Here is a 13,383-nt window from a genome sequence, read left to right as displayed (position 1 = left end):
CTCAACATTATAAAATACTGTGAAGCACCTGGGGATTCAAAGTGCTCAACACACATCAAAATTTCTTGAGGGTTCTAGTTTTCAAAATGGGGTCCCTTGTGGGGGTTTTCCTTGGTTAAGACACATTAGGAGCTCTACAAGTGCAATATGGTTTCCACTAACAATTCCAGCCAAGTTTGCATTCCAAAAGTCAAATGACACTCCTTCCCTTCCGAAACCCTACTGTGCATCCAAACAGTAGTTTTCCACCACATGGGAGGTGTTGGCATTCTCAGGAGAAATTGCACAACAAATTTCTGATATTTTCACGAATAAATGCAAAATATATCGTTCTAAATTTACCACTAACTGGAAGCACCATATGTCCCGAAAAAAAACAAATCTCAGAATCACTGTGATCCGTTGAAGTGTTTCAGAGTTCTCATAAAGGACACTGGTCAGAACTGAAACATTTGGAGTGTTCAGGAAAGCGAAAACCGTCTCGGGGTGAAGGGGTTAACTATGTGGAAAACCATTTCCTTTACATTTCACACATACTTGTTACTTTGTGTTGGTATATCACATACAACTCAAATAAAATACATCTGAGTGTAAAGTGATCAAGAATATGAAACAGTTCACGGTGTATGAATACTTTTTCAAGGTACTGTATGTGATTTTCATACTTGCGGTCAGGTGCTCATCCGCATCTCTCAGTATTCGGACATTTCCAGCTGATCTGCTCTGCTTACCTTGTATAAGCCTCATACTGTATAGAAGCATGGCTGGGGGAACCTGGTGGTTTCCCAAACTGGAGGCGTAGAGGCAGCTTGCTCTGAAGCCGGCTGATTAACCCATTTCCCAGGGGCAACCAATCCATGATAGGAATAAGAAACTGACTAGGTAGCAGGCAGCACTCATCTATCAAAGCTTCATCCGGTTCACATGGATGATTTTCATCACGGCCTACAAGAAATAGACCATTACCTGTAGCCTAAGCATTTCAATTTACCTAACAGTTAAGAAAACCTCACAACTTGTACATCCACAAGCAAAATAATTCACACTTACACTGTGGAAGTAATTTGTATTATGTGCATTTCATATCAGAGCATCAGTCACCCAACACAGGTAATGTTTTCAGCATACATTCACAATTGCTTTTTACATGCAAGTTTTTCTTAACATATGTAATACACTAAGGAGACATCTATATTTTTACTATATGCAAAAACTTCCCAAAAACGGCATTATGGGGCCTGATGCAAATGATTACACTTGAGTCCCCATACGTTTGTCCATTCATAAGCCTCTGTATCCTATAGAAAAAATTGGCATTGTACAGCAAGCTAAACACAAAAGTCACTTTGCACGGAGGGAAAAAAAAAAAAAAATGGAAATGTTTTTAGAATTATTAAAAAAAACTATTGATCAGGTTTCATGATATCGACCAATTCCTTTCAAAGCTGGAAATAATTTTTAAGCTCATAACTGCAAGGACATTTACAAATGCCTACAGTCACAGCCAATCATTTTAGTAACAAATAACTAATCAGCTGCTAAAGTGGTATTGATCAGGATATGAGCAGAACTGGGTTGGATCCATATGACGACAAAGCCTTCCCAATATAAAACATGAGTAATGGTTGAGATGCTTAGTCAGTGCTTTTTAATTATAGTAGGAAAATCTGGATTTCCCCATTCATGTATCAGTCTTTTCTATGCAGCAATTAGAAAGTGGAAAAACAACATACAAGACAATAAAAACAGGATAAATATTTTGTACATGTTCAGGGAGAGAAGAATTTCTACCAAAACAGCATCCTTACAGCACATCCAGAGGCGAGTAAGAAGACGGAAAAGTAGGGACATGCTGTCCTGTGTATCGGATGTGGCTGTGTACACTGGAAGGCAGCTGGGTTTCAGAAGTCCCCAAATTCGGATCATGACCATCAATTCACGCAATGTACTAAGTGATGCTCCATCACGCAAAAAGCTATGTCCGGGTCGGAAAGAGGATCCCTGTTTAATACATATCTGATTATACACTCCATTTCAACATACACTAGTACAGTCTAATAAACAGCCAGTGTAAATGTAAGAATATACAGTTTCAGAAAATTCACACTTTTTACAGTGGCTCATGTTGGATGGTCAAAAGATAAATGCAAAATTTGACACTTTTTTCTAACTTTTCACAAAGTATTGGTTGGCTGTGATTATGGCAAAAATTTGCACACATACAGTGCCTTGCGAAAGTATTTGGCCCCCTTGAAGTTTTCAACCTTTTCCCACATTTCAGGCTTCGAACAAAGATAAAAATTTTAATGTTATGGTGAAGCATCAACAAGTAGGACACAATTGTGAAGTAGAACGAAATTTATTGCTTATTTTAAACTTTTATAAAAAATAAATAACTGAAAATTGGGGCGTGCAATATTATTCATCCCCTTTACTTTCAGTGCAGCAAACTCACTCTAGAACAGGGGTCTCAAACTCAGCTGCGTGCATGGGCCGCATATAGAAAAAAAAAATTGAGGGGGGCCGCATTATTTGCAGGACAAAGTGAAGATTTTTAATGAATCCATGTTTTTTTTCTATACATCTTGGATCACTTTTTTAAACATTTTTCGCTTGTTTATTATAACAAATGTGCACTTTTTTTGTTAAGTTTATATACAGAAAGCATTTTTAATGTAAAAAAAAAGTCATGCTTTTATGATTTTTTATTTTTTTACATTTTATCACCTTCTTGTAATTGTTTTACAATTAGCAGCATCATATAGTAATCTTAGCCAACATCTTGTAGTAATGTGCCCATGCTGCAGTAATATCCCCATCTGTGTGCCCTGTAGTAAGGTGCTCATCCTTGTGGTATTGTGCCCATTAGTATAGTGCCATCCTTGTGCCCTGTAGTATTGTGCCCAGTAATATTATTCCAATCCTTGTAGTCTTGTGCCCATCCTTGTAGTATTGTGCTCTGTAGTATTCTGCCCATCCTCGTAGTATTGTGGCCATCCCTGTAGTATTCTGCCCATCCCTGTAGTATTGTGCATACCTCCCAACTTTTAAAGAAGGAAAAGAGGGACAAAGTTTGTGGCGCGCTACGCGGCAAATTTTTAGGCCACGCCCCCTAACCCACCCATTTTACAGTCACACCCATATCCACTCCCCATCCACACCCATTCAGCATGGACACGCAGGCAGCCGGCGGGCCTCCAGCATGGACACGCAGGCAGCCGGCGGGCCTCCAGCATGGACACGCAGGCAGCCACAGTGAGGCGGCCGGTCGCCCGCACATTGAGGCGGCCGGTCGCCTTCACAGACAGGCGGCCGGCCGCCCGCACAGACAGGCGGCGGGGGGCGCCCGCACAGACAGGCACCGGGGGCGCTCGCACAGACAGGCGGCGGGGGGCGCCCGCACAGACAGGCGGCCGGCCGCACGCACAGAGAAGCGGCCGGCCGCACGCACAGACAGGCGGCCGGCCGCTTGCACAGACAGGCAGCCGGCCGCACGTACAGAGAGGCGGCCGTCCGCCCGCAGAGACAGGCGGCCGGCCGACTGCACAGAGAAGCGGCCGTCCGCCCGCAGAGAGAGGCGGCCGGCTGCACAGAGAGGCGGCCGTCCGCCCGCAGAGACAGGCGGCCGGCCGACCGCACAGACAGGCTCCGGCCGGGGGTGGGGGGGGGGAGTGAGGGAAATCAGCGCTGGGGAGATTCAGTTTACATACCAGCAGCAGCACAGCGCTCCTCTCTGTTATGCCACGTCTACTAGGATGGTAGGAGGGAAAAGCAGTGAGGCGGGGAGAGAGTGGGTGGGCGGAGCCCGGGAGACGGCCGTCCCGCCCGTGGCAACGGGACAAACAATGTAAAGCGTGAAAGTCCCGCTGTATCCGGGACGGTTGGGTGGTAGCTCTTGGGTAGTATTCTGCCCATCCCTGTAATACTCTGCCCACCCTTGTAGTATTGTGGCCCATCCCTGTAATACTCTGCCCACCCTTGTAGTATTGTGGCCCAGCCCTGTAGTATTGTGGCCCAGCCCTGTAGTATTGTGGCCCAGCCCTGTAGTATTGTGGCCAGCCCTGTAGTATTGTGGCCATCCCTATAGTATTGTGGCCAGCCCTGTAGTATTGTGGCCAGCCCTGTAGTATTGTGGCCAGCCCTGTAGTATTGTGGCCAGCCCTGTAGTATTGTGGCCAGCCCTGTAGTATTGTGGCCAGCCCTGTAGTATTGTGGCCAGCCCTGTAGTATTGTGGCCAGCCCTGTAGTATTGTGGCCAGCCCTGTAGTATTGTGGCCAGCCCTGTAGTATTGTGGCCAGCCCTGTAGTATTGTGGCCAGCCCTGTAGTATTGTGGCCAGCCCTGTAGTATTGTGGCCAGCCCTGTAGTATTGTGGCCAGCCCTGTAGTATTGTGGCCAGCCCTGTAGTATTGTGGCCAGCCCTGTAGTATTGTGGCCAGCCCTGTAGTATTGTGGCCAGCCCTGTAGTATTGTGGCCAGCCCTGTAGTATTGTGGCCAGCCCTGTAGTATTGTGGCCAGCCCTGTAGTATTGTGGCCAGCCCTGTAGTATTGTGGCCAGCCCTGTAGTATTGTGGCCAGCCCTGTAGTATTGTGGCCAGCCCTGTAGTATTGTGGCCAGCCCTATAGTATTGTGGCCAGCCCTGTAGTAATACGCAAACAAAAAAAAAAATTCTCCTCACCTTTCCTCCGTTCCCTGTGTGCCCACGATCAGTACTTGCAGAGCTTTGAATGCAGCATGCTTCAGCTGCGTCCAAAACCCTGCTATGTACGGTAAAAGCACAGTGGGCATGGGATTTCTAAAAACCTCATGCCCACTGTGCGTGTACGGCCCGCAGTGAAAACGGAACTGGGTGCGGCTTCCAGAGGCCGCAGCATGTGAATTTATGCTGCGTAGTCGGAAGCGTCCTCCCTAGGCAGAGCACAGCGAGGAGACCACAGCGGCCCGAACCCTGATCACGGGCAGCTGCGTTCTCCTGCGGCCCCGCCGATCAGGACCCGCTGTGTCCAGGACACAGGGGGTCCTGTACCTTACCTGCTTGTTGCGGCCCGTGACGATCGCGGCTCTGTGCTGAGGGTCGGTGTCGGCAGGAACTTCACTGCATTTGAATCCATTTGCGGTGCTGCGCAGAGGAGCTGTGTCTGGACCAATGGCTAATGCCTGCCAATCAGATGCAAGGAAGTGACGTCGCTGTATGACGTCACCTCCTTGCATCTGATTGGCAGACAGCAGCAGCAACTGGGATAGAACTGACTGCTGCTTGCGCGGCACCGCAGATGGATTCAAAAGCAGTAAAATTCCTGCCGGCGCCGACCCTCAGCATAGAGCCACAATTGTCACGGGGTCTGCGGGCCGCAACAAGCAGCCTTAGGGGCCGCATGCGGCCCGCGGGCCGCGTGTTTGAGACCCCTGCTCTAGAAGTTCATTGAGAATAATATTGCACGCCCAAATTTTCAGTTTATTATTGTTTAAACAAGTTTAAAATAAGCAATACATTTCATTCAACTTCACAATTGTGTCCCACTTGTTGTTGATTCTTCACCATAACATTACATTTTTATCTTTATATTTGAAGCCTGAAATGTGGGAAAAGGTCAAAAAGTTCAAAGGGGCCGAATACTTTTGCAAGGCACTGTATCTATCATTCCTTTATGACAATGGTCCAAAAGGCCATTTAGTTAATTAAAAGTTACATTCAGTCACCTTGCTTTTACCATTTAGTCTGAGAGTAGCATTATGTAAAGACAGATTCCTCAATTTCACTGATGTCAATTATCGGTCTGCTCGGTGCAATTTTAATAAACTCTGCGTTTTCGGTTGCAGACCTAGCGGATCTCTGAATACTGATCTTTGTATAATCCCCCCCCCCCTCCCTTCCCGCACCACTTACAAGCTGCTTTCTTCCAATGCACAAAGAAAGCCGACAGTCAGTGGTGGCGGTGGGGTTATATGGCACAAAGACAACTAATCCGCCACTTCTGCAGATGAAAACATTTTGTTAAACCTATGGCAAGCAGCCTGGTAAGTGACAAATCACTGGAATCAGGATTTCTGCCCCTACATCTTGCTGCTCTCAGATTAAATAGCAAAAACATGCCGATACATTCCCTTTCAAGATTTATGTTGCATTTACATTTTGGCATGCTTCTCATGATTAATGTTTTAGCAAGTAAAAAGTAACTTTCATGACTTTTACCTTTTAAACAGGATATCCAGAAATAGGGACTGAAAAGCTGCTTGACACTTATTCCCCCATTTTGTAAGACTCTAATGTTCCCAAGACATGAACTTATAAACTTTATATCTTTAGTCACAAGTGGTAAAAGATGCTTCTCAGGGGAACACTCTCACCTCTGTGATGCTGGTCATGCATAAAGCAGGAGGTGTCACATACAGAATACATTCCACAGAAGGTCAGACCAAGGATTCTCAATGTGAGCAATCCTCACTGCCATAGGAGCCACACACAGTCGTGGGAACTAGTCATAGGAAGTCTGGCTCTTTTTGGTTAGCTGTCTTATTTGATTCCGCTTACCTCTCCAAATAAAGGAGCCTACCCCTTGGATCCCAAACATTAAATACGTGTTCACCCCAGGCAATGTAACATGAAATAATGGCGGCAAACACCTTGCCCATCAGCGTTAATTCTCAAGCAATTTGAAATAATAGCCTGCACAGTTTGGAGGTTGAGATTACCTGATTAGGAAGGCTTGTTAGTAGATAGAGCACAAAATCACCAATCCACTGGATGAGCTGTTGTAAAGACTGAAGAGTTGGCATGTCCAGTACAAACTCCTCTGTCTTCAGGTTAATCATAACCTTGTCTATATCTAAAAACAAAAGGATTTCCTTATATTAATGCATATTCGGGTATAAATGCACATGTGTCAATGTAACACTGGCGCTTCCAGACCCTCACCAGTGTCGGGAAACTTATTGCAGATCTCCGTGAGACGGTCTCCTGGACTTTTGTCAGGAGTGTTGAGAACATGTGGCCGAAGTAAAGACTTCAGGGTGCAGCTGATTGAGATGAGGAACAGTTTGGCGTGGTAATCACAAACTCGAGTGATTGTGCTAGGCGACAGTTTACAGAGTGATGCTTTCATGGACAGAATCCTGGTGGAAAGGACCTAAAAGTGTAAAAAAAAAAGTGTCGTTTTACTAAATTTATCCATGTGTATTCAATTTGGCTGTATTATCCAGCCTGGAGAGCGCTAAAGCCGCCACTCAAAAAGCAGGCGCTACGTTTTATGGATTGCTTACTGAAAGCTGAAGGCTGTCACCAGAGCTGCACGCAGTTAAAACTTTTCACCTTTCCTGCTGATAAACCCTCCTGAAAAGTTGACAGGTCTCCTATCCCGGTGAGAGATTCCCTTTAAATGGTTATTTCATAAAGTGATTGCATATTACAAGGATATCCCATTATATTGTGATTAGTAAGGGTCTGACCTCATGAATCACCATTGGTAAAGAGCATGAAAGGCCAACGCATTGCTATATTGCTACAGGTTAACCAAACAACAATTACAAAAAAACTCCCTCTGAAATTAATACTTTATTAAATTTGCTTAAAAAGTCATTTCAGACACCCAAATATCACAAAAAGGAGAAGTGCTTGTGTGAAAAAGTGCACACTGAGTATTAAAACATGTGTTCAAGGGTAAATGGGACTAGCTGGGGCATTGATATACTGAGAGCAGGGCGAGGTTGCCCACTGCATATGGGGGTAGGAATCTTACTGCCCCTCCACTGTACTCTATAACAATGAGGCTTTAGGCACCCTAGGTGTGTGGTGCCCCCATTCAACGGCGGCTGTCCCTTAATATCCCTACCTAAACACAGATGTAATACCAGTCACCAAGAAACCTCATATTAAAGTGCTTTGTGCATAAAACGTTATAGACTGGGCACCATTCATATTTAAAGATGAGCATTCTAATACGTATAATAGCCCACGAGCCCAGTATAATAACTAAGGAGCTACAATAAGCCCCACAACAAATGCTCTAATTGGCCATATATTTATATGACGCAATTTGGATTTCTAAATGAGACCAGCCAGCGAGTTAGTCCTTATTAGTACAGTTGTAAAAAATATTTTAGCTTTTTATACTATCCGGTTATTCCCAGGCGTTTGTCATCATTATTCGGCTTTCTAGGTTAGATAAGTTAAGTTCGCAATGTAGGTTTATACTATCTATATGGGCATTTATATAAAAGGTATAGGTGGTTAATTTTTGGACTTGGTTTCTTTCAAGTGGCCCATCCATTTATGAATACCATTGGTCCTTTAAGCCACCAGTAGTCCCCTGATGAACCCCATATACTAATTGGAGAGTAAACGCGTCAGGATCTTCGTGTGGGGGGTATCCTTTGGTACTCGGAGCCTCATTTGGTCTAAGAAAATTACCATCCAAACGCTAAGTACCCCTAAAGTATTTTTTACAACTGTACTAATAAGGACTAACTTGCTGGCTTATCTCATTTAGAAGCAATCACATATTTGGTATCCAAATTGGGTCATATAACTATATGGCCAATTAGAGCATTTGTTGTGGGGCTTATTGTAGCTCCTTAGTTATTATACTGGGCTGGTGGGCTATTATACTATTTATAGTTATTAGAATGCTCATCTCTAAATATGAATGGTGCCCAGTCTATATTGTTTTTTGCCTAAAGCATTTTATTATGAGGATTCTTGGTGACGGGTATTACATATGTGTTTAGGTAGGGATGAAAAGGGACAGTCACCATTGAATGGGGGCAACATACACCTAGGGTGCTTAAAAGGTAAGGTATCGCATTTTTTATTTTTGTTTTAATAACAGTGATTATGGAATCAAGTATTTTTAATACAAAATTAAACTCCGTTTATTTTGTTTTTATTTAATTCTATTTTAACTGAAACACTGGGCACTGCCATCTTGGATCTACTGTGTGTAATGATTGCCGCCATCTTTGTGGAGTTCACATCGTATGCTGTGTGCTGCACTTTCCCCCTGTCACCCACCGGGATGGGGTGAGTGCCGGTGCCGTGCAGCGCTGATTGCACTGTAACTGATCCTGGCATGCTTCTCCCCACCCCGCTGCTCACCACCCCCTCACCTCTGCCAACCCCCCACTGCCGACCACCCCCATATCCCCCCCTCGCTCACCCATCCCCCTCCCCGCCGCTTGCTCACCCATCCCCAAACCGCCTGCTAACCCATCCCCCTCCCCACCATTCGCTCACCTCCCCGCATGTACTCACCTTGGGCTTCCGATCCTCTGTGCTGTGATCGCAGTCGGGACGAACAGACACCAGGCTGACAGGACAGGCTGCCGGGGGCACAGGTCTGAGGTAAGTCCATGTAGTACAGTGCCGGGCTAAAGCTGCAGATCACCCCTCCTCACCGCATGTCACCTAGGACCTCCGATCCCGGCCGGTAGTACAGTATATGGGGGTGCAAGATACAGTGTGGGACACAGAGCGTGCGGGACACAGAGGCGCACGTTGTCAGCTGTCTTTAGTGAGACTTTAGAGATTAGGATCACATTGCTGTCACCAACAAAATGGCTCCACACTGTGATCCTAAACTTCCTCTTCCCTTATCCTTTTGGAAATGGGAAACGAGAGGGGGAGGCGTGACATCACACACAGGAGAGCAGATTCCACCCACTTTTACTGCAGTTGTAAAGTGAGCTAGTTCTACAGTAGCTCTACAGTAGGATTGCAGCAGCTGCTCCCCCTAGTATTTAAAAGTGAAAATATCACTTTTTTTTTATATCTCTCTCTATCTATCTATATATATAAAAAAAAAAAAAAATTTTCTCAATTGAAAACAAATAATATTTAGACAAAGCGTTAAAACATCAATACTTTACATTTGATTCTGCTTACATACAGTGTACAGTGGCGGGGCAGTAAAATTCCTATGCAGTGGGCAACCTTGCCCTGCTCTCAGTATATCACTGCACCAGCTAGTCCCATTTACCCTTGAACACGTGTTTTAATACCCAGTGTACACTTTTTCACACAAACTTCTCCGTTGTGTTATTTAGTTGTCTGAAATGACTTTTTAAGCAAATTTAATAAAGCATTAATTACAGAGGGAATTTTTTTGTAATTGTTGGTCGGTTAACCTCTCTTGACAATATCCTTTTTGGTCTGGTTGGTCTATATTGCTACAGCCCCCTTCACCTTCACTTAGCAGTTTGCCTTCCCTAAGCTTTTGGTGCATTGGGGTGGGACTGTGAATATGGTCTTTGCCTCTGCTACGTCCCTTCTGATGCATCTAGTATCTGTATCTTCGTCCAGTTCTAACTTTTGCGCCGGCGTCATCCTACCTGCGGGCGGCACTTGTTCAGATTGAACTCATCAGTTTTCAGTAAAGTAGCGCCTATGGCGGAGCATGTGCAGGTGTCTGCTCGTTATTGAGCTGAGATCTAAATCTGTGCATGCAACACCATCGGCGCCATTTTCCTGACGGCTGCCAGAAGAGCAATCTGTGCAATCACTGGCCCCAGCTAAGATGGTGCAAAATGTGAAATACTGACACCAGAGGCAGCCGAGATGCCAGGGCAGAGTCAGAGACCATATCCACAGTCCCACCACAATATGCACCAAAAGCTTAGGAAAGGCAAACTGCTAATGATGATAAAACAACCAGGATGCGGATTTCTTCATTGAAGGCAACTAATGAATCAGTATAATAGCGTCTTATGGCCATGCCTTTATTTTAACATGCATAATCCCGATGACAGGTTCTCTTTAGTATCTTCATGAGAATATCCCATAACCTACAAGTCTGCATTATTTAGTGGGTGATCTGGGAAAAGGCACTCACCTGTTGTAATGCAGCATTCTGTTTGGTGTACTCCTCATGCAGCTTTTCAACTAAATTGTGTACCATGCTTGGCTGCACGTGAAGCAATATGTCCCACCAGTCATAGCCGGTCACCATGCAGTATTCAAGAAGGAACAGGAGGTGACGAAGCGATGTGGTCATGTCGAGTGCATGTCCCATTGATGGGGAGACCCTCAGCATACTGAGCTGTAATATAAGAGGTCTGAACAGTCAAGGGTTAAAATAGCAAGGAATAAGTGGGATGTCTATAGGTACACTATAGCTAAATAAATAAGAAATGGAATTTCTGCGCCTCCCAACACTGCCAAGTTAGAGATTGAAAATATAGTGAAGAGTTGTTGCTCACATTCAGCCTGGGCTGCTCAAGAACAAAATTCTCATAATACAAGTGCTCTTATCGTTATACTACAACTATACTTTCAACTTTGTGTGGGCGAAAGCACAGAGCAGACCTAAGCAAATGAGCAGTCCGAGGACGACATCTGGCCCAACGGCTGTCAATGTCCAGCCTGCGGACCGGGACAACCAAAAGGCTGGATGCAGTATGATTACTACACAGTTGCCTGAAGAATAATCAGTTCTTTGCTTTGACATTGCTTTGCATATGTTCATTCTTTAAAGGAAACCGGTAAAGGTCCCATATGTGGTCTAACCTACAAGAAGGGTGATGTGTGGCCTAGTAACCCCTTCCTACCCATACCTATGTTGTAATATCGTGTAATATTAAAGTATAAAAAAATGTTTTATAACTTACGTGTTCCCTATGTAAATGAGCAGAGGGTCTGATACCACGGATTAACATGAGCAACGTCACAGTCAGCTCCTGGAGATCCCGCGCGTGCACGCTTGCCATTCACACAGCCTTCTTATCCGGTTGTTTACTTTCCGGCTTTAGACGCGCTCTGCGCATGGTCAGAACTCCAGGAGTCTTCTGATCATGTGTAGTGCACTGGTGAAACCGACAAGCAAACAACCAGATAAGAAGGCTGCGGGAATGGTAGGGAAGTGTACACATGCGGGATCTCCAGGAGCTGACTGACGTCACTCATGTAAATCCATGGTATCACTCCCACAGGGGCCTGATACCACGGAAAACATACAAACGCCCACGGGGCAAAGCGACACCCGGGGACTAGACCCTCTGCTTATTTACATAGGTTACACGCAAGTTATAAAACATTTTTTTATACATTCATATTACACAATATTACAACACAGGGATGGGTAGGAAGGGGTTTCTAGGTCACATGACACTGTGTGTAGGTCACAACGCATAAGAGACATGACAGGTTCCCTTTAAAGGGAATCTTGTCATTAGGATCAACCCTCCTAAGCTGTCTGTATGAGCACGTAGGTCATAGAAAACGAACTAAAAAGGTCCCTTAATATGTATGATCTGATGTATTATTCTGGAGAAATTCACCTTTTTTTATATGTAAATGATCTGTTCCAGGCTAGCAGCAAGAAACTGATCTGCATGAGAATCTGTCTCCAGGGATTATTATCAATGAAAAGGGGCAGCTACCAGTGTGAGACACGTATAGTAGAACTGCACTTTTTGTCTCCTTACAAACACATTTGCTGCAGCTCTCACAGCTCTGCTGTGATGTGACAATATTGCACACTGTCTGCCTGTGAGATGGAGGCTGAAGCAGAGAGGAACCTGCAGATGGGTCAGTTATAATTACACACCGCTCTGCTCTATTGGAACAATATTGCTTCACTGTCTGCCTGTGAGATAAAAGCTGAGCGAAACCTGCAGATGGGTAAGTTAGGCTAAGGACACACAGACATTTAGCATCCGATGCGAGAGCATCAGATGCGTTATGCTAATGACCCTTGGCTTCTGCTTTGCTGAATGTGTGAGACGAGTGTCATTCTACTGTGCTGCGATCAGATCACAGCTGCGGAGGAGAGGGAGGGACTGATCTCCCTATTTCCTGCATTATGAGCTGAGGTTTCTCTTGCACCCATAGATTTTTATGGGTGAGTGAAAATGAATTGAATTCCACCCCAGCATGCTGCGACTGTTTTTTCGGTCCGATTAGGACGGAGAAAAAAAAAAAATTGCACATGGGAGCGACCACAGAGTAACATGGGTCCGGGTTGAATGTGATTTTTTTTAACCCATTCCACTCACTCCGCTATACTCGCCATGTGTCCTTGGCCTTAAAAAAAAAAAAATCACACACAGCTCTGCAGTGAGATCAGGAGAGCAGACAGGGGCCATATCACAGTAACTCCCGCTTATATTTATAATAATCCCTGGGGCAGATTTTCATACAGATCAGTGTCCAGCCCATAGATTGTAACAGTTCATTTCCATGCAAGAAGAAGGTGGATTTCTCTAGAGTAAGACATCAGGTCAAAGATATCAAGGTATTATTTTATTCAGCTCCCTATAACATACATGTCCATATAGATGGCTTAGGAGGGTTGATCTTTTGACAGATAACCTTTATGACTTTTTTTCTTTTAATGCTTTTCAGGCCGGTCACAGGCGGAATCCACCTAAAGAAATATGTTGTGTGCACATA

General features: G+C 44.8%; 1 protein-coding gene across 1 annotated transcript in view; it reads right to left on the bottom strand.

Moving 5' to 3' along the window:
- The window catches only part of MED16 (mediator complex subunit 16), a 111,026-nt gene that overhangs the window by 21,107 nt on the left and 76,536 nt on the right, over window positions 1-13,383 (bottom strand). Inside the window, exons 8-12 of the mRNA XM_075352694.1 lie at window positions 10,826-11,032; window positions 6,919-7,129; window positions 6,696-6,829; window positions 1,809-2,001; window positions 732-945 (exon numbers count right to left, since the gene is read on the bottom strand). Coding sequence (XP_075208809.1) covers window positions 732-945; window positions 1,809-2,001; window positions 6,696-6,829; window positions 6,919-7,129; window positions 10,826-11,032 — 959 coding nt within the window. The remainder of the gene's footprint in view (window positions 1-731; window positions 946-1,808; window positions 2,002-6,695; window positions 6,830-6,918; window positions 7,130-10,825; window positions 11,033-13,383) is intronic.

This window comes from Anomaloglossus baeobatrachus, chromosome 1 (assembly GCF_048569485.1).
Source record: "Anomaloglossus baeobatrachus isolate aAnoBae1 chromosome 1, aAnoBae1.hap1, whole genome shotgun sequence".
Taxonomy (NCBI): domain Eukaryota; kingdom Metazoa; phylum Chordata; class Amphibia; order Anura; family Aromobatidae; genus Anomaloglossus; species Anomaloglossus baeobatrachus.
Note: the sequence above shows the minus strand (reverse complement) of the source record. Positions and strands in the feature narration are given on the sequence as shown.